Raw genomic sequence first — 21,823 nt, 5'->3', positions numbered from 1 at the left:
CTAGTTTTTTTAGTGGACATCTCTGTTTCTAGTTTTTTTTGGAATGATAATGCCATTTATCTTCCATTTTTTGGCATTATCATTTCATAAGTTTAATATATATTAATTCTTTATTTTCTGATAAAAAAGATAATATTCTTATTATTATCTTTTAAAATATGTTGTTATTTCTATATACTTTTAAATATTTATAACTATTACAAAAATAATAGTAAAAATCATTTTAAAATGTAATTTTAATGTAAATGGAGGTATTATTTATATTTTTTTTAATCTTTGTATATCTTCAATAAATAGATAAAATAGAAAGGAAAAGACTATTGAAAAAGTATATGATATGATCTTTTAACAACATAATCTTATTGAGTTTAATTTTCTACTATTTCAAATAGCTTCCCTAGAGTGGCAGCATCGTCATTAGCATCAAAGCCTATGGACAAACTTTTAAAGAATGAATTTTAAAGCAAAATATTTTAATAAAAGGCATTAATTGTGTCAGAGAAACAAATAAATAAACCGCAAAAATTGAATTCAAATCTTTTGTTTTTATTTATTATTACTTGTCTTCCGTTTTCAAACATCTGAACGCCAACTAGACAAAGGTGCACAGCAACTGCAATTTCTAACCTTGTCAAGGCACTTCATGAATCACAAAATTAAACATTTCGAACAAAAATAGATTCTTCTGCTTCCAACACAAATAAACACCACTCAATCTACCTTGTACACGTGACTCATCTCTTCATCCAACACTAGTTGAGTTCTTAGCTTATTGGAGAAAATTTGTGTTGAGGCAAATTTTGTTTCCTTGCATTATCACCTCATAACGGTAATTAGATCCTTGTTGAGTGGATTTTCACTATACCCTTTTGGATCATCTTCCTTCATCTCATTTTTGAAGCTTCCAATCATTAAGTTTTGGTTGAAAGACTGAGGCTTTGGTGATTTTTGCTTGAAGGGATAATCAAAGTGTGATTTTTGATTTTAGAGAGAAGAGAAGGTGATGGTGATGAAGCAGAGAGATGAAGAGCTCTCTTTGTTCCTCGAGATGAGGAGGAGAGAGAAAGAGAACGAGAAAAACAACCTTCTTCTGCTTCAAAACTCTGAAGAACTTGATTTGTCCAATTTGGGTATGTTTTTCTCTTCTCATGTTTTATGTGGCACTTGTTATGTTCTGATTAATGATTAATTACATTGCTTGATTACAGAATCCAATCATGGGGCCTCCATGATTTCCAAGATGGTGTCTTCGGTGCCACCAAGGAAGAATGGAATTGAAGAGTTTTTGAATTCAGAGAATGACAAGTCTGACTATGAATGGTAATTTTGGACTTCAACTTTTGATTGCTGATGGGGTGTGCGTGATTTGGCTGTATGAGTTTATAGATCTTGAAAATTCTAATTAACTGAACTGAAGTTTTGTTGAGCATTTGGTTTTGTATTTAATCTGATGTTAGAGAAAATTCTTCTAGTCTTGATGAAAGCAGTCGCAATAGTGATGTGAAACGCCATTTACATTGCAAAATGATTAGTGAATTTTTTAAATGATTAAAGTGCATGGTCCCCATTTGAGGTTACTTCTGAAGCTGAAGAGTAATTTTTTCCCCTTCAATTTTTGTCAATGACAATTTCTTGTCTGGCATGTAGCTCCAACTTCCACACTTTATGTTCCCGTTCTTTTCTTATCCATGATTCAGGAGAAATGATTCATGATTAATTCGCTTCTCAAATATTTTCTCATAATCACACTCTCCTTACAATATTTGTATTGACATGAAGATTTCTGTTATCAGGCTTCTTGCACCCCCAGATGCACCTCTTTTTCCTACTTTAGAGAAAGAGTCACAAATATCAGTAAAGAGTGAACAGGAGACTCGTAATGCTCGCCCAACAGCTTTAAAACCTAGGGTAAGAACCATTTAATATGATTTTTGGATGTTGTTGAACCATATCAATTGGTTGGATGCACATGGTGTTCATAGCAGTTAGCACAGCACTTCGCCTTTATAATTCCTCTACCTGTCCCAAAACCTTGAATTCTTTTGAATTTCAACCAGTGGAGTGTTAGCAACACCCTTTCTAGCACATTTCTTCTAACATACTCTTTATTATTGGTTAAAATTTATTAAAAATTACAAAATTATGAGTGAGACTCATTAAATAAGAACCGAGACCCATATTTTTGTAATTTCCAACAAATTTGTGCCAATAATAAAGGACGTGTTCGAAAGAGTATGTTGCTATCGTTTCTCTTCCAACTATTAGTAATTTAGTAATGTATTCTGTTGTTCTAGTTGGTTTAATTGATAAAATGCTTGCAACTTTCTTGTTATGTTGTATTTCGTATTGTAGGTAGCTAATATCCAAGCAGAACCTGCTTCAAGAAGCCATGTAATTTCTAAGCATCATGCATCAATGCCAGGACTAGGTTCTTCCACAAATGGTAGTAGGAGACCTTCATCATCTGGGGGTCCAACCTCAGCCACTTCAAGATCTTCAACTCCATTTGGAAGGCCAACATTACCTTCAACAACCAAATCCTCTAGGCCCTCTACACCTACTTCCAGGGCCACCTTAACATCTGCAAAGTCAACAGTTCCACCAGTGAGATCATCCACTCCTACAAGATCCACTTGCAGGTCCTCAACACCTACAACAAGGCCTTCCTTGGCACCTCCAAAGACATCTCAAAGATCAGCAACACCAACACTTAGATCATCAACCCCATCAAGGGCATTTGGAGCAAATGCTCCTCCTACTAGACCTTCATCAGCTTCAAAAGCACGCCCTGGCCCCATAGTTGCTAAGAATCCGGTGCAGTCACGCGGCAGCTCTCCCTCGGTGAGATCTAGACCATGGGAACCCTCACAAATCCCTGGTTTCTCACTTGATGCCCCTCCAAATTTGAAGACATCATTGTCAGATAGACCAGCTTCAGCCACTAGGACTAGGCCTGGTGCACTGAATTCTAGATCATCTTCTGTTGATGCCAGCAGCAATGCAAAATCTAGAAGGCAGGCAAGTACCCCTTCCAAAGGAAGGACTACCACAGGGTTGGTCCACAATAATCACACCTCTATGCAAGTTTTGAGTAGAGCTCGTTTCACTGATGGTGATGATGAAAGCCCAGTTGTGATTGGAACAAAGATGGTTGAAAGAGTAGTGAACATGAGGAAACTGGCCCCCCCAAAACATGAAGACCATCATTCTTCTCGTGACAATTCTTATGGAAAATCTTCTTCTGGTAGCTCTGGATTTGGAACTACACTTTCAAAGAAGTCTTTGGATATGGCAATGAGACATATGGTATGTCCATTTATTCCATTACTCATGTTTTATCTGAAATCATTTAGATCATTTAGTTTTAATTAATGATCATGAGAAAGATATTAATGCTTACAAATGTTTAACTTTGGTACATACCTTGAAGTAAAAGCTAGTAACTCAAAAGGGTTATTTCTGTTCCTTATATGTCAATATCATGGCATGTCCATATTCCCATGTACGACATTAAGTAACAGAATGACTGTAGAAAGAATCATATTTTATTGCTTCAGTAGATTGACATTAATATTAGTGTTGATATATAGTAAGTACATTTGAGATATATTGGTAGCATGCTAAAACTTGCAACAAAATGTTGACGAAGACAAAGATTTCTGAATATCTGAATTAGATTACAGTTTAAAACAGCACTTCAAGTGTATCTGAATTCAAATGTGTACTATACATTATGCTGCAATAAATAATGTATACACTGATTTGACATAAACATGGAATAATTCACTTATGTTTCATATTAGACAAGTTATAAGTGTGTGTTTGGTTTCTCTTCCACAGGACATAAGGCGAAGCATCCAAGGTAATCTGCGGCCTCTTGTGACAAGCATTCCAGCTTCCTCTATGTACAGTGTGAGATCAGGTAGTTCCTCAAAGAGCAGGACAGTGAGTGCTTCTGATTCTCCACTTGCCACAAGCAGCACTACCAGCTCTGAACCAAGTGTTAATACCAACTCCATGTCTTATGATGGAAGTGGGGTTGAAGAAAATGATTTTGCATGTGAGAGGGGAAACTCTTGATGGGAGTCATCAATCCATGATGGGCAAAGCATGATCATCATCACTGCTCTTGCCACTTTATTTGTATGTGGTACAACAAACAGCACACGCACACACACACACGTGTGTGTGTATATATATATATTCATGTGATACCATGTTTCCAAATAGATGTGCTAGTGAAGAAAGTTTGTAGTATAGTGGTGCATTGCTCTGTGCCTACTAGAGTTGTGATACAATAGAAGTGTGCCTCGAGACATATTATGAGCTTTATTTAAGCGTGTTTGTGTCACGAGGATTGTTTGTACCGAACCTTGAACTACCAATTGACAATCTCGTTCAATTTTTGCATACTAAATATTTGTTTGGTTTAGAAAGAAAAGTGAAAGTAAAGAAAGAAGGGAAAAAAGTAGAAAGTGGGATGGGTTATAACTTATAACTAGAGATCGACATGCGCGCGTCGTGCGAATTTATAAATAATTAAAGAAATTATTTAATTGATAAATTAAATTTAAAAATAATAATTGTCAATGATATTTTATATCATTTTTTTATTAAAGGAGATACAAAAAATTACATATAAATTAAAATATTTTTTATTTATCAATATATTTATAAAGGAGTATTCTAAAATTAGAGGTTGACCACTTGACTAGAGTTGATTAACGTAAAAATAAAAGTAATATAAAAATAATGCAAATAAAACACCAAAAATTGTATAAATTTTGTAATGTGAGTTGTTTAACTTGGTTATGTATAAATTTTGTAAGAGCAATATAAGAATAAAGTGAAATTGACATAATAAAACAACAAAAGAAATATATTTAATGAAAGAAAAATAGTCAACCATAATGGTAAAAACATAAAAATGATGCGAATAAAACATCGAAAATTGTTCATTTAAAAAGATTTTTTGTATTTATTTCCTTTTGTTGGTGACCTGTTAGTTGAATTTTGTTTTCTTTAGTGTGTTCTTTTTTAAACTTTGAAGTAAGATTGACTCTTCATCAAAAGATGTCAGAACAGTTTGTTTCTTTGTCTTTTTTCTTAATGGACTTTCTAAGATTGAATAAACTTCATTTGAAGATGAAGATGAATCTTTTGACTTATTTGATGCTTGTAGCTTTGAGCTTTTACTTATGACAATTTTTTTTAACAATTTTCTTTAATGGACTTTATTCGTCGTTTGATGATGAAGATGCATCTTTTGACTTCTTGGATAGTTGTAGCTTTGGACTTTGACTTGTGAAAATTTATTTATTCACCTTGTTTCTTAATGGGCTTTGTGAGATTTGATAAACTTTTTTATTAGATGATGAAAATGCACCTTTTAACTTGTTGAATGCTTGTAGCTTTGGGCTTTGACTTATAATTAGTTCTTCACCCTACTCATATATTTGTTGTGGTGAAGTGGACTCCTTTTTTCAATGAAAATATTAATTAGTGGATGAAACTATTAACATTTTGCACAAGAAGTAAAAATAAAAATAAATTATAAATATGGTTACCTGTTTAATTTCTTTGAGGAGAGGATCATGCTAAATGATATTTTTTGGTATAAAAGTCCTTGTGACGGTATAGGTTTGAATCCTTCCTTCAAGTTGTGAGCTGTGAGCATGATTTCAAAAATAAAAGTGTGTTTGTAAAGGGTATATGATTTCAAAAATAAAAGTGTGTTTGTAAAGGGTATACTATTGGGGGTATGTTAACCTTATTTGCATTTTGGGTGTGAAGGAGTTCAGATGTTGTTGTGTTTAGAATTTGTTGCCCATCTCGATCGAACATTGTGAATGTTGCTATAATGGTGTCATCAGAGACTTTCAATTGTATCTTGAACTTAAACAAGATTTTAAAATTTTTAATATTTAGTTAATTATGTTATAAAAAATAATTCATTATATACAAAACATTAAACCTTGTTGGATACTTGAATGACTGTTTGCATTCTCTACAAGTGTATTGATTTTTTTTTATAATTTTCTTTTGGCATCTCTCACATGCAACAATTCCAACCAAACGTATCGTCGATCTCATTGATTGTTGTATGAATTGTGAACACATTATCCTACTATTTTATATATGTTAAAACTAAGAAAAAATAAAGTATAATTGAATATTATGAATATGAAAGTCATGGTAGGTTAGCATACCTGTGATTCTCATACTCATTTTATGGACATTATATCTTACAAATATATTCTATTTTTTGACATTCTCTTGTCAAGATCAATGTTGATAGAACTTGAAGAAGATAACTCTTTTATTTGATGTTGTTTCATTTTTTTTCTCTACAAAGTAGTTATTTAGAATAAAATTTATAATTTTTTAACTACATCAATCAAAGAATTAGAATAAACTAATGAGTTTGTTTGTTGAATGTTACAAAATGTGTATAATAAAATAAAACAAAGGAAGGAAGTTCATTTTATCTTATCTTAAACATTGCAAAATCAAGATTGTCTAAGTTGATATAGATCTTTGTACTTGAAGTTGAGTTGATTGAATATTCATCTGAAAAATAATTATTAAAATATAATTGTTAGTAAATTAAAATTATTATAGTAAATAAAATATAAAAAAATTTATTGTAAGCAAAAAGTATGATATAGAATTATTTGCATTAAAATTATTTATTTATTAAATAAGTTGAATTGAAAACAATACTTAAGATAGCAAAGAAAAATCTCAAATTGAATAAGCATACTAATATAAAAATAAAGGGATAGGAAATTATGGATCAATTTTTATTTAAATGTTATCTAAAGATAGCATTTAAATAAAAATTAAATTTTAAAAAATAATTTCAATTTCCATAGTGAAATGACATATGACAATCGCTTAATGTAATCATTAAGTACAATTTAATCATGTACTTATCTAGTTATCCATATTTTTTTTGGCTGAATTATCTATCTATCTATCTATCTATCTATCTATCTATATATATATATATAAAGTAAAGGAAAGAAAAGAGATAGAGTAGTAACATATATAAAGGGTAGAGTATAAATTTTGTTAAAGATTTTAAATGTGTGAAAGTAATCAAACCTCTAAATTTCTTAACCATGATAGAAGCGATTGCAACTATCTTGGAGTCTTCTTCTTGGATGTTAATTGTTTTTCCAAATTGAATGATATATAAAATGTAAAAAAATAATTATAGAATGTAATATATAACATTGAAGAATGAGGTTTGTGAACATAAGAAACATTTGGAGGTCAGTAAGATTGAATTAAAATGTTTTGATATAGGTTTTGTTATGTTGTGAGTAACATTGAAGAAGAAAAAAGGAAAAAAGAACCGATAGACACAAAATGAGAATGTTTTTCTTTCTCCAAATCATCACTGTTAGGTGACAACGTAATAGTGAGAAACTTTATTTTTATATATTATTCTTTGAATGTTCTTTTGACAGGTTTGTATGCATCATTTGTTGAGATAATTCTTAAATTATGTATGACGTATAAGTTCTCCTTTTATAAAATATTGAAATCATATTCTCCCACATCTCTACATGTAGTGAAGTTTCCTGTTGCAATATGTTTAAAAGTGCAAATCAGATGAAAATTAAATATATTAAATAAATTTAATCAATATAAAATTTGTTTAAAGTAATTTAATGTATTTTTATTTTGCATTTTGTGATATGTAATATTGGAGATAGTAAATAAAATTATATTTGTAATAGCTAAAGTTGATGTGAAATATATTTTTTATAGACTAATGCGAAAAATAAATAAATTTCAACTTTGTTTAGCCAAAATATTTTTTTATAGATTAGTTTGAAAACTAATTTTAGATCATGAACTTTGTTGATGTGAAATATTTATTTATATTTATATTTATAGAGTAGAAAATATATTATAATTTAGAAATTACTAATATGAAAAAATTGAATGATATAAAATGTAAAAGAAAATGGTTATAGAATACAATATAAAACATTGAAGAATGAGGGCCGTGAACATGAGAAGCATTTGGAGGTCACTAAGATTGAATTGAAATGTTTTGATATAGGTTTTGTTATGTTATGAGTAACATTGAAGAAGGAAGAAGGAAAAAAGAAGTGATATACTTAACTCTTTTCTCCAAATCACCAATTTTACGTGACAACGTAACAGTGAGGATCTTAGCTTTTATATATTATAAATAGATTTTTTGGTAGGAGATATAATAAAAAGAAATTTTTTTTCTTATTTAATTGCATGTAAAAGAATTTAAAATGTCACAAATACCCGTAATTAAGGAATGATATATGTAAATACTTGGGTGATGGTTTTCTTGTCTCACTTTGCTTTATTGAACTTAACTTCTCTTAGATACCTTTTTTTTAATGTTTCTAAAATCAGATATGCGTCAATTAGTTTAAATTTAAAGGGCTTAAAAAATATTTTTTTAAAGAAGTAGATAAAATTTGTTTCTTAAAAAAAAAAAGGCTTAATTGTACATTCTATAATCTAATAACTATCATAATTTTGTGAATTGTACCACCTAACTCCCCCCCCCCCCACCCCACAAATTTTACCACAAAAGATTTGAATTTTTGCATATTTTACAATCCATGATTTTTTATGCATTATGCCACCCAAGTTTTTAAAATACAATAAATCATACTAGAAGGACGGGGTGTTGAATAGTATATTAGTTAAAATATAAAACCTTTTTAATAAACAAGTTTATAAAACCCTCGTCCAATGACTAAAAGTGGACTGTTGTCCAATGATGCATAAAACTTATTTTTCAGCGGAAACCTTGTGTGCGAAATGTATCAATAATGAACTTTGAAATATTTTGATAAGCTAAAGAAGAGTAGTATAAATACTTCATTTTATACTGGTTCATTTAACTTGAGCTATGTTCAGTTCTCCTTTACCAACCAGTAAAGAGTTCCACTAATCAAACTTAATTACAATAAATATTCTTTTTTGTCATTTCTGGTGTACTAGTGTTCTCAAAGTCATTACTAATATAACTCTTAGACTCTCCTTGAATCTAAGAAAATCCAAGTATTATTTGTCACTAAGTCACTCCTGGCTTTCAAAAACAAAAGTTTGATATGGAATCATAGATTTTTTATAACACTCAAAGAGTGAATTTACAATGAAGTTATAATTTCTCACAAGTACTTTTTATATCACAAAGGATGAACTCTCTTAAGCTCAGTGTATTTCTTAACAAATGTTTTTCTTGTTTCTTGATTCATAACTCTTGTTTTTCTATACTGTTCATCATTGTTCTTCAATCTTTTATGGCGTATTTATAGGTAGAGAGAAGCTTATAATTGTGGAGAGTATCTTTGGGATTGAATAATATGATCGTTGAGCAGATTGATCTTGTTTTCTTAAATAAACAGATTCTGCATGTTTCTGTATGATATGATCTGAACTTTCCATATCTCTCCTTAATAACTCAATATGGTCGTGAGACTTATAAAAGAGATATAAGATTGATTCACAAATTTATTCCTTTTAAACAGAATTATATAAACTAGCATAGACTGATAAACACAAATAAACATTCATAATACAATTGGTGTTTGGATGGACTGAACGAGTATTTCTTGTTTCTAGTAGATGAGTTATCCACTAATGGATAAGTCTCACCTGGTGTTACTTCCAGTCATCAAACCTGTTGACTTATATGCAATATAATAGTTAATGCCAAGTTATATCTTTGTTTTCATCAAAACCCTAAGAGATGTCTGGGTCGTCCAGTGATGGATCATCAAGTGTCTAATAGTTTTCAATTTTCACAAATTTTACCATTGTGTCAGTAAGAAAACAATGTCATTTTGCAAATATTAGTAACAAAATGAAGTTTTGTTTTTTCTTTAACTTTTCCTAGTGACATGTCATTGGATATGATAAAATTTGAAGGAAAAAAAACTTGATAGTAAAATTCACGAAATGATAAAAAGTTGAAGATGTATGTGTGCTTGGGACATCCAAAAGGATGGAAGAAGCTCATCAAAACCATTAATAAGTAGTATTTTTTTATTCATAGGAATCGAAGAAAGTATAAGAGATTTATAGTGCTTATGAACCTTGTTTAATCAATTGATCTAGACCCATTTGATAATAAGTGATATTTACAAACAATGTGTGAAGCTTAAGCCCAACTTGCATCAAATAAGTGTAAAAACTAGTTATTTAAGTTGAATGACCTACTAGATGCTTAAATAAGTTGCATGTCCATAGTAGGGTTTCCCCTTCTCACCTTTAATAGAATTTATTAATTTTTTCAATGATTAATCTTTATTGGCTACCCTAGTTGGAAACCTTTAGTAAGGTCCCTAGCGCATGACATAAATAAAAAGATAAAGTAATCAATCTTCTTCTACATGTATCACTACTAAAGAAAACTCTTTTTTACGATGCAGTATCTACGATGGTTGTAAAAAAACCGTCTTCGTTTGTATAACGGTGACAATTTTGTAAATATTGTGAATATTTCAAAGACGATTTTCGCAAAACTGTATTTAAATACTTCGAAACAAAGAAGGTTTTTGCAAAATCATCTTTAAATGGTTACTATTTTTAATTAATTTCTCGCTTTCTCTCTATTTTATCGGGCAGCGTACTGGCCCCCCCCCCCCCCTCTCTCTCTCATTCTCGTGTTCATTCTAAATTGCCTCAACTTCTTCATCATGGCACTAAGGGAGCTGGCATCTCGATTTCTTCGTGTAAGTCTCTCTCTCTTTTTCTTCTCACACTCATGCCTCACATAATTCCAAAATCCCTAGAAAAAAATCATACTCACTCTCTTTCTTTCTCTCTGTCTCTCTCACATTCCTACATTTTCTGTGCTTCGGAACTGAACAACCATCAGATTTGCACCATCGTCGGAATCGACCTCAATGACGGATGCGTGCCGTCAGGAATCATCAACTATGTGGTAAATAAAAATCACACGCGTGCTTGGTGCTGTTTGAAAGAGGAAAAAGCATAAGATCCAAGCTCAACACTCACATTACAACAGGAAAGGAAGCTTCTGTCACCATTGAGAACTCTCGTTGTGACGATAAGCTTTTGTCAATCTTCCGTGAAGGTGTGAAGTATGGTGCTGGAATTGGACCTGGTGTTTATGACATCCACTCCCCAAGAATACCACCAAATGAAGAAATTGCTGACAGAATCAACAAGATGCTGGCAGTGCTTGAGAAGAACATCTTGTGGGTGAACCCTAACTATGGGCTCAAGACCTGTAAGTACACTGAGGTGAAGCCAACCCTCACAAACATGGTTGTTGCAACAAAAATCACCCGCAACGAACTTGCCAAGTGAGCGGTATAAGAAAGTAGAATCTTCCAAGTCATTTGGTTATGCTTTATAATACACCAAAGAAAAATTTTCTCTATATTGGGTTGTTTCAATAACTGTGAGTGGAATATTTAGGTGTTTTAGCATGCTCTATGAGCAATTGATTCTTCCTCAACCCCTCCCCCTCTTATTTTACCCAACACCTATTTTCCCTAATGAATGTTATTGTATCTTTGCGGCTTCGCCGTAATCCTTATTGATATGGAATTTTACCAGTTTTGTGCAAATAACTATTAGTATCTGTATCGAGTATTTCAACATATATGCTTAAGAAAAAAAGGTTTCAGAGTATTTCTTCTACTTCCTCTCATTGATCAAGCAAAATTTTTATATATCACTTTTAGTTGTATGTAGTAATTTTATATTGGCTTTAGAATTGTAATTGCGATGGCTATGGCTTGCCCTTGCATTCTTTTTTGCATCAATGATCTTCACAATAATATAGTAGTTAATTTACAAAATCACATTTCTTTTTTAATTTTGATTAGTTAATAGTTTCACCTAATGAATATATATGCATTTGTAGGCTGTCTTCTTTGTCCTTCTTCAGCCACTATCAAAGAACTGGTTTAGGATAATAAACAAATTGCTCACAAAATCACTATGGTTAGAGCTTATATGGCTCATTGATTGGTGGGTTGGCATCAAGGTGTCATGTTTGGTTATCTTAACTCCATCTACGTTTAACTTAATTCATCATTATAATACTTTATTTGTGTCTATCTTTTGGCATGTTAAGGATTTATGTAAAGCATATTAGTGTGGCATTATCCACACTGGTCTAACTAGTTGAATCTTCGGGTTACAGATTGAGCTATACACAGATTCAAAAACTCTTCAATTAATGGGTAAGGTGATAGCTTATGTTCTTATAAATCATTGTTTTATATATTTATATATTTATTTGTTTCCTTATTTATTTTATCACCGACTTCTCATCATCACTATTATTTTCATTCTATTGTTGGAAACAATGTACTACTCAAAATAGTACAAGTCTCACTAATTTTATTTTTTCATCCATGAAAATTTTAGGTAAAGAAAATGCACCTATAATCTGCAACCACAAGAGTGACATTGATTGGCTTATTAGAGAAAGGGTCTTAGTTCTGGAACCTACTATATGAGAATTTATTAAAATGCACAAGTATGTCATGTAGTCATGTTATGATAGCAGTAAATTACATCTTTGTTTTTGTGTGAGGACTTTGCTTCAAAGTACATTAGTTAAAGTAATTTCAGAATCATTTAGTTTGTTTTGTGTAGAAATGATTCTGACTATTGTTAGTTGCTATTCATGAGTTATTAGTGTATTGAAAATTTGCAAGAAAATAGAAATGTGCCCCCAATTTATGGTTCTTTTTGTGGAAATTGTAAATATTTTCATTCTTGTGTGATTTTATAGAGTAAAAACTCCATTTTTGTGACCTAATGTTGAATTCAACTCAGTTTATAGGCTAAAGAAGAGAAGATGCAAAAAAGTTGCTGATGAACTATCTTAGTGAGGCAGATTGGCTAAGCAAGCCTCATCCGCTTAGTAAGGCATCCAATTCACTTAGCGGATGGGAAATCCTAGAAGAGGATAAGTCAGAGATCTGTGTGCTCAGCGCGAAGCCAGTCCGCCCAGCGAGGACATTGTCTTCTCTCGCGCTCAGCGCGCCTAAGCTCGCTTAGCGAATTTTGACTTACTCTCGCTCAGCGAAACATGCTCGCTGAGCGATTCTTCGTGTGCTGAGAAGTCCAAGAGCCTTTAAAACACTGAGATTGGCAGAAAACAAGAGGACACCACCACAACCACAGTCTAGCCAAGCATTTGCTATGTGAAAAAACAAAGAGAAATAGGACAGAGAGGCTAGAGAAGACATTCTCCCTCATCTTTTTCCATTTTCTTTAACCAAAAATATTTATTTCCTTGTTTGTATGAAGCTTTTATTGTAATGGAAGGCTAGAACTTCTTTGTTGGGGAGTAACTACTGAAAACTCTTGAAGTAATGTTCTAACGATCTATTTAATGTTATTTTCTGGTGTTCTTTGTTTCTATTTACATTTATTATACATGCTTGTGGCTTGATCACCCATTTGTATGTTTAGTTAGGCTTTTTAGTGTTGGAAAATGCTTTAAAACCTTAGAACTTAATAGAGCAAGCTAGAGGCCTGTGTATCTAGGAATAAAATGCAGTAATCTAGTATATTTTACACTGTGTGCTTATTGCAACTCTTTTAGAACGAGTTTGTTGAGGAATCAAGAACAAAAGCTAAAAGAGTTAGGCTTATTCATGTGAGGAATCATGGTCTGAGTATTTTCTCAGTGTAAGAGCACTAGAATAACGTTAAATAGAGAAAAAAAATTTATACAGTAAGAGAAATTTCAGTAGGAAACTCCCCGACACTTTTATCTTGATATTTATTGCATTTTACAACTTTGAGTATTTTACCATTGTCTAAGTAGTTTAACATTGCAAAAAACCTATTCACCATTCAATCCTTACTTTATTTCAAAGTTAAAAAGTGTTTACAGACCGAATACACATAGTCTAGGTGAAACAAATTTCCTGTGGATACAATACTCGATCTTACCCTTTTATACACTACTTGTGCAAATCGGTACAATTGCCGACGAAGCAAACAACTATTCATAATACACTATTATTACACACGCATGATTTATTTGTGATAGCGCTCAGGTTGCCTTGGTAGCACAGTAGCCATTATGGAGAAAGAATTCAAATTTCTTCCCGTGATTTTCTATAAATCATTCTTCTTTTGATCTTCTATAAATTAAAAATTATATCAAGGCCTTTTCTTTTACATTTAACTACTCCGTGCAGAAATTTCTCAATCCATTAACAATAAAGTTGAAATGGGAGTTCCCTTGAAAAAAAAATAAGTGACTATGATTTGGGAATAAAATAGAAAATCTTGTAAGTTCTTGCATAAAGATAAGATCGACAGTTCTATTTAGTAATCCAATCCAAAGTACTTTTCAGTTTTCAATCTTGCACAAATTGTAACCATGTAGTTGAAGTAACTTGTACTTCAAAATCCTTTAGTGTTTGAAGCACCAGAAATCATAAACATTATAAATTCCCAAGGCCTTACCCTATTGATAATTTGGTGCTACTTAACTACCGTGATAGAAAATTGATCTTATCTAACCCAACCATAAATAATTGTAGAGCATCTATGCAGGTGCTAGGTTGGTCAATGTGGTTAGATGAATATATATTTCTAGAAAGAATCTGGACAAAAGATGAAACATCACTGAAGGTATATCTAAATAATTTTTCCTAATTTACACATTCAATTTTCCTCATTAGCATTTTATTTATACATATCTTGACTTTTGTGCGGTAGTCATATTTAAGGCATCTAGAGCACATGCCATTTCCTTTCTGGTTGGCCCTTTTTGATGAAGGAGCTCGTTTCACGCAGACAAATCTTTTACAAGCTCAAGAGTTTGCTGCTTCAAAAGGGCTGTCTATACCTAGAAATGTTTTGATTCCTCATACTAAGGTGACTGAAGTTGGTTATTAGTATATTAGGACTTAGGAGAGTATAATTTGATGTAGTATACTTGATTTTTTGTATCCACTATGTTTCTTCTTGCAGAAAATCCAAAAAGGATAAATAATTGATGTTACCATTAACACCATAAGTTTGTTAGCAATAATTCAAAGTTTTAAAAAGCTGTAAACTGGTAGTTATAAGGTTGGTTGAGTTTGTTTTGTTGTAACCAACAAGTAGTTATTATTAACCTGCTATATAAGCAAGGTTCCTACTGTAATCAATAGAGAAGTGAATAAGCAATTCAATTCATTCTTTCTGTAAAAGTGTAATAGTTAACATGGTATTTAGAGCTTATACAAACCTGACCCGTGAAGATTAGAAAGAGAGAGAGCAAGCTTCTATTGACACCAAAAAAACTAAGGGAAATCTTTCTTCTTGAGATTCTTTTTTGTGAGAACTATGACTTGTGAGTGATTCTTCATTGTTCTCACCATCATATCTGTGATTGTGGTGGTTGAGTGAGGTTCTTGGTAGTCAAGAACGCGTGTAGAGGAACCTCTAAGATAGCAGTTGTGTATAGGAAAGTGAAAGAGGATCAAGGTGCAACATGGCTGGCTCAAACAGTACCATTCAAGGATCTTTACTGGTTTTCGATGGAAAACTGTTTGATGATTGGAAGGTCAAGATGCTAGCAATTTTTGGCTTCCAAGATGTATTTGAAGTGGTGACATTTGGGTTTGAAGATCCTGGGAGGAAAGCCACTGATGAACAACAATTGGCTTTCAAACAAAAGCAAAAACTTGACTGCAAAGCTCGATTTCTCATCTACCAATGTGTGAACTCAAAGATTTTCAACAAGATCTCGAAGGCCTCTACCTCTAAGGAAGCATGTGAGATTCTGATGAAAACATATGGTGATGGAGAAAAGAACAAGAAAGTGAAGCTACATACTTTGAGAAGGCAATATGAATTACTATGCATGGAAGAGAAAGAATCAGTTTCAGATTACTTTGATAGGATTCAAGAACTGCTTAATGCCATGAGGCCGTGTAACGACAAGATCCTCGATGAACTAGTGGTAGACAAGATCCTGAGAACTTTGCCACCACGATTTGATCTGTGGCTGTTGAAATTGAAGAGTCAAGGAACTTAGATGACATGGAGATTGAAGAATTGCAGCACTCCCTAGAGGCACATGAAATAAGGATCAATGAGAGAAGATCCAATCAAGAACAGGCACTTCAAGAAAGATCCAACTACAGAGGAAAAGGGAAAGGACCATGGAAGGGAAATAAGTCATGCAGTAATCAGAAACACCAAGATCAAGGATATAATGCAAGCAGTGAATTCTTTAAAGGAAAAAAAAGTGATCAATCACAGAAGAAAAATGATAGCTCCAATGGTAGCAAGGAATGGAAGTTTGATAAGAGGAAAGTGAGATGCCACAACTGTCAAAAACTTGGTCACTATGCACGAGACTGTTGGCAAGGAGAAGGTGCTAAAAATAAGCCAAAGAATCAGGCAAATCTGGCACAGGATGAAGGATCAGATTCTGAAGCTGTAATGCTCATGGCAACCACAAGTAAGGAATCCTCCATTGACACCTCTTAGTACTTGGACTTTGGATGTTCCACTCACATGACAGGGAAGAAGGAATGGTTCATCATTTTGGATGAATCATCAAAGAGCAAAGTCCGGTTAGCAGATGATAGTAGTCTCACTGCAGAAGGCATTGGCAGAGTAGCTTTTAGAGACACAAATGGAAAAGAAACAGTCATTGAGAAGGTTCTATATGTGCCTGACCTAAAAACAAATCTGTTGAGTCTTGGGCAACTACTGCAAAAGGGATTTGTTATGACAATGGAAGACAATTGCCTCAAGGTATTTGATAGAAATCAGAAGCTGGTTATCCAAGCAAATCTGTCCCAGAACAGGACATTTAGGATTGGGATGAAAATAAGGAGGAATGGTTGTGGCACCTCAGGTTTGGTCATCTCAACTTCAAGGATCTTCACTTACTTACTAGCCACAAGATGGTTGAAGGATTACCCCATATTGTAGTCCCTAATGAGGTGTGTAGAGAATGCATTGAATGCAAGCAGACCAGAGGAAACTTCAGCAAGTTTGTTCCTACCAAAGCAACTGAGAAGCTAGGGGTCATCCATTCTGATGTGTGTGGTCCTATACAAACAGAAACTCCTGGAGGCAGCAGGTATTTCATCTCTTTCATCGATGAATTAACTAGGAAAGTTTGGATTTATCTAATTAAAAGGAAGCATGAAGTCCTAGATGTCTTTAAGAAATTCAAATGCTTAGTTGAAAAGCAAAGTGGAAAAATGATTAAGGTACTAAGAACTGATGGTGGGGGTGAGTATGTGTCAAAAGAGTTCAAGGAATTTTGTGAAAGTGAGGGGCTAATTCATGAGGTTACACCACCCTACACACCTCAACACAATGGCACAACTGAGAGGAGGAATAGAACACTGCTGAATATGGTGAGATGCATGCTTAAGAGCAAAAACCTGCCATGTTTCTTGTGGGGAGAAGCTGTATCAACTGCTGCATACATATCAAATAGATCTCCCACTAAGAGATTGATAGATACTTCACCAAAGGAAGCATGGACTGGAGCCAAACCGAGTGTTACACACCTGAGGATTTTTGGGTCAATATGCTACAAGCATGTTCCTAATCAACTTAGAAGAAAACTTGATGATAAGGGCATGCCACATATCCTAATTGGTTATCACTCAACTGGAGGCTACAAGCTGTATAATCCAGAAAGTGGTCAAGTTTCCATTAGTAGGGATGCTATTTGTGATGAAACAAGAAGCTGGAATTGGAATTCAATTTCTAGTGAAAGTCAGTCCAGGATATTATTAGAAGAAGAAACACCTCCAGCTGCACCAACTACTAACCAAGTTCCTAGTGTAAGGAAATCATCAAGGACAAGTCAACTACCAATACCTTTGAGGGACTATGAGCTGTTTTAGGATTCAGAGGTCAACTTAGAAGGAGAATTGGTCCATTTTGCACTCATAGCAAAAGTTGAACCTATTGAATTTGACAAAGCAGTGACTAATAAAATGTGGGTGAAGGCTATGAAGAAGGAGATTGACTCTATAGAAAAAAATCAGACTTGGAAATTGGTGGATCCTCCTTCAAACAAGAAGCCTATAGCACTAAAATGGGTTTATAAAGTGAAGGTTAACCCAAAGGGGGAAGTGGTGAAACATAAGGCCAGACTTGTAGCAAAAAGTTTTCTGCAAAAGGCTGGAATTGATTATGGTGAGTCTATGCACCAGTGGCTAGGATTGAAACTGTCAGATTTGTTGTAGCCATTGCAACTAATGCTAACTGGTCCCTGCACCAACTAGATGTTAAATCTGCCTTCCTTAATGGTCCATTAGATGAAGAAGTTTATGTGCTTCAGCCACAGGGGTTTGTAGTGAAGGGTTCAGAAAACAAAGTGTACAAGCTGAAGAAAGCATTGTATGGCCTCAAACAGGCTCCAAGAGCTTGGAATAGGAGAATCAATAGCTTTTTGTCACAATTGGCTTCAAGAAATGCACCTCAGAACATGGACTGTATGTGAGATGTCTGCAGGACAACAAATCAGAGACATTGATTGTATGTCTATATGTTGATGACCTCTTGATTACTGGAAGCAGTGAGGAAGAGATTACTACATTCAAAAATCAAATGATGAATGAATTTGAGATGAGTGATCTTGGACTTCTCTCCTATTTCCTTGGAATGGAGTTTAGAATGACTCAATATGGTATAGTGATGCATCAGTCCAAATATACACAAGACCTGTTGAAGAAATTTAATATGCAGCAGAGCAATCCAGCAGGAACACCAGCAGAGGTTGACCTTGTGTTAGAGAAGGAAACTGATGAAGAACCAGTTGACCCCACTCACTACAGGAAAATAGTTGGGTGCTTGAGGTACCTATGCAATACAAGGCCTGATTTAAACTTCAGTGTTGGGCTAATCAGTAGATTTATGCAAGAACCAAAGCAGTCTCACTTGCTAGCTGCTAAGAGGATTATGAGGTATGTTCAAGGGACAACCAATTTTGGAATTCTATTTCCTAAAGGTGAAGCTGACATAGGACCAGAATTGACTAGATACTCTGATTTTGATTGGTGTGGGGATAAAAATGATAGGAAAAACACTACAGGATACATTTTCTTTTATGGAGGAGCACCAATCTCTTGGTCCTCCACCAAGGAACCAGTGGTAGCACAATCATCCTGTTAAGTAGAGTATATTGCAGCCTCAGAAGCTGCATGCCAAGCTGTGTGGTTGGATGTCCTGATTAAGGAGTTGCAGCTGGAAAAATCAGGAAAGGTGAAGTTGTTGGTAGACAATAAATCTGCCATTGATTTAGCAAAGCATCCAGCTTCCCATGGAAGAAGTAAACACATAGAAACAAAGTTTCACTTCCTAAGAGAGCAAGTCAATAATGAAAAGTTGAAGATTAAGTACTGCAGAACTGAAGTTCAGCTTGCAGACATACTCACTAAGGCTTTGAAGCTAGAAAGATTTAGATGTTTAAGAGATTCCATTGGAGTTGTTTGTGTAAATGCAACGTTGAATTAAGGAGGAATGTTAGGAATAATTCAAAGTTTTAAAAAGCTGTAACCTGGTAGTTATAAGGTTGGTTGAGTTTGTTTTCTTATAACCAACAAGTAGTTACTATTAACCTGCTATATAAGCAAGGTTCCTACTATAATCAATAGAGAAGTGAATAAGCAATTCAATTCATTCTTTCTGTAAAAGTGTAATAGTTAACAAAGTTTCTAAGTTACACATTTTGATTGTTTTTTAGCTAATAGTTTGATACCTTTCAGTTGATAATCTTTCTCCAGGGTTTTGTCACAGTAGTACAAAGCCTTCGGCCATTCGTTCCAGCCATTTATGATTGCACATATGCAGTTCCAAAGAGTGAGGCTTCACCTATTTTGGTGAGAATATTTAAAGCCATTTCTTGCCCGGTAAGCCAATTGAAAACCTTGACAAAAGTTAAATTAGACAAAGTATACAACTGCCATTTCCGTATTGGACCTTTGTCTTTTATCTCATACAAATACAATTTGAAAAGTCTTCGAGAAAACATTTCCAGTTTAGGAACAATTTATTGGATGAGTGGTTAGTTGGTATTGCGTAAAACAATATACTGACTAAATAAACTACTTATTCTGTTAATCATTCTTATATATATATATATATATATATATATATATATATATATATATATATATATATATATATATATATATATATATATATATATATATATTCCATTTACTAACTTTTTATGGACATTAAATTTATCAATTTAATGGTTTGATTAAAAATTGTTAAAAATATCAAATATATAAAATGTTATACAATTTTAAAACTACTTGATACTTAATCAAAAAGCTTTTTTTAATGTATCATATGCTTTTTAAAATAAAAATATCGGTTAAAAGATTACTTACATATAAATGTTCAATTAATTTAAAATTTGGTGTGCATGATTATCGATACAAAATTTGGTTCCTATTATGGCATTCTTTCAGCATCCATGCACATTCATTGTCAGTTCTTTCTTTTATTTTTCAATTTTTTCTTTCTATTTCAAGGATCTTTTCTTAATTATCTTTTAATTGGCATCAATGTCAAAAGCTTTAGAAATGCAAAAATTTTTGGAGATCAAAGATATGTTAGTATAGATCTAAAGGATGATATTATAGAAACAATTATGTATAGGGGTTGGTCATCAAAGAAACTTAGAAAACACATTGCTAATTTGATGTGCTAGGTTGTTTTGTTTAGTCTTTTTGTGGTTGGATCTTTTGATCACCTTGTACCTATCTTGGTTTTTGAATTAATACAATTTCTTGATTCAAAAAAAAATGTCAAAAGCTTTACACCTTATATTAAAAAGTAGCAATTTGGAATCTTTTATTCTTTTCTACTCCCAATTTTTTTTATAAAACATTAAATAATTTTGCTGCAGCTTGGATTAAGGGTGAAGGTGACTTTAGATACCAAGTATTTTCTTAGGTTATTTTACAGCTCAAATTACAAATATGGCATTTCCAAATTCCATGCATTTGGAACTTGACCTTGTTTGTTGCAGGTGTAGAAATATGGTTTCTTGCAATTATCTACTTCATAGGAGGGGTTCTTGGAGCATATATTTTGTGGTATCGCCCATTATATCATGCTTTTAGGAAACATGCATTTGACTTTTATTAGTATTTACTAGTTTGTTTTGTTTAAGACACATATCTTTTTATTGTTGATTGTGAATATCATGAATTTTGAGTAATGTTTATCATGTTTAAGAATTTTTATGTATATAGTATTAGATTATATAAATTATGTAGAAAATTGTAGGAAATTTCACAATTGTAGAAAATTATATAAATGTTTGAAATCCTTTTTTGGATTCTATTATTTTAGTGTATGCATGTGGTACACCATTTATCATATACATGAATTTTTGTTTGGTAGGGAGTATGAAAGTAGAAAATCTATAAAATAGGAGGAAGATTCTTGAATTAAAATAGAGTATTGGAGGTATGGATCCCACACAATGTCTCCTGTGTTTATTGCATCCACCTTATCTCCCTCCTACCAAACACATTAGAGAATGCCACTTATGGATCTCAATGAGAGTTTTAATGGGGCAGCTAAAGGTATTAATAGAAATTGGACTTAATTATCACTAATTGGGGCCAATTTCACCTTTAATTGCATGCTCCATTATAGAAGTTTTTTTTTTATCATGGTATTGATACGAAATAACCCTTGTCAGAAACGATGACTCTTCATTAGGGATCATAAAGGTACACAAGATGCATATTCTTATTCCAATATAATTTATTTCATACCCAAGGATTAACCAAAATTTGAATCTTGAACCACTTGGTCAAGT

The 21,823-nt window shown here is 32.9% G+C and overlaps 2 protein-coding genes across 3 annotated transcripts; both read left to right on the top strand.

Moving 5' to 3' along the window:
* The first annotated feature begins 569 nt into the window (after positions 1–569).
* Positions 570–4,417, top strand: LOC114397644 (cell wall protein RBR3-like). Of its 2 annotated transcripts, none has more exons than XM_028359789.1 (6): positions 570–829; positions 989–1,130; positions 1,209–1,320; positions 1,794–1,908; positions 2,353–3,306; positions 3,841–4,417. In XM_028359789.1, the coding sequence occupies exons 2-6, from the start codon at positions 1,004–1,006 to the stop codon at positions 4,078–4,080; spliced, it is 1,548 nt and encodes a 515-aa protein (XP_028215590.1). In that variant the 5' UTR covers positions 570–829; positions 989–1,003; the 3' UTR covers positions 4,081–4,417. The 2 variants fall into 2 exon arrangements, with proteins under 2 accessions (XP_028215590.1, XP_028215591.1); XM_028359790.1 differs by having other exon boundaries at positions 959–1,130.
* A 6,506-nt stretch (positions 4,418–10,923) lies between these two features.
* Positions 10,924–21,028, top strand: LOC114397344 (1-acyl-sn-glycerol-3-phosphate acyltransferase 2-like). Its single transcript, XM_028359408.1, has 10 exons — positions 10,924–10,954; positions 11,039–11,301; positions 11,906–12,028; positions 12,188–12,227; positions 12,415–12,479; positions 14,057–14,116; positions 14,569–14,646; positions 14,734–14,892; positions 19,764–19,889; positions 21,023–21,028. Exons 1-10 carry the CDS (start codon positions 10,924–10,926, stop codon positions 21,026–21,028), a joined length of 951 nt encoding a protein of 316 aa, XP_028215209.1.
* The last annotated feature ends 795 nt before the right edge of the window (positions 21,029–21,823 follow it).

The sequence above is a fragment of the Glycine soja genome, chromosome 18, assembly GCF_004193775.1.
Source record: "Glycine soja cultivar W05 chromosome 18, ASM419377v2, whole genome shotgun sequence".
Classification (NCBI taxonomy): Eukaryota; Viridiplantae; Streptophyta; class Magnoliopsida; order Fabales; family Fabaceae; genus Glycine; species Glycine soja.
Note: the sequence above shows the minus strand (reverse complement) of the source record. Positions and strands in the feature narration are given on the sequence as shown.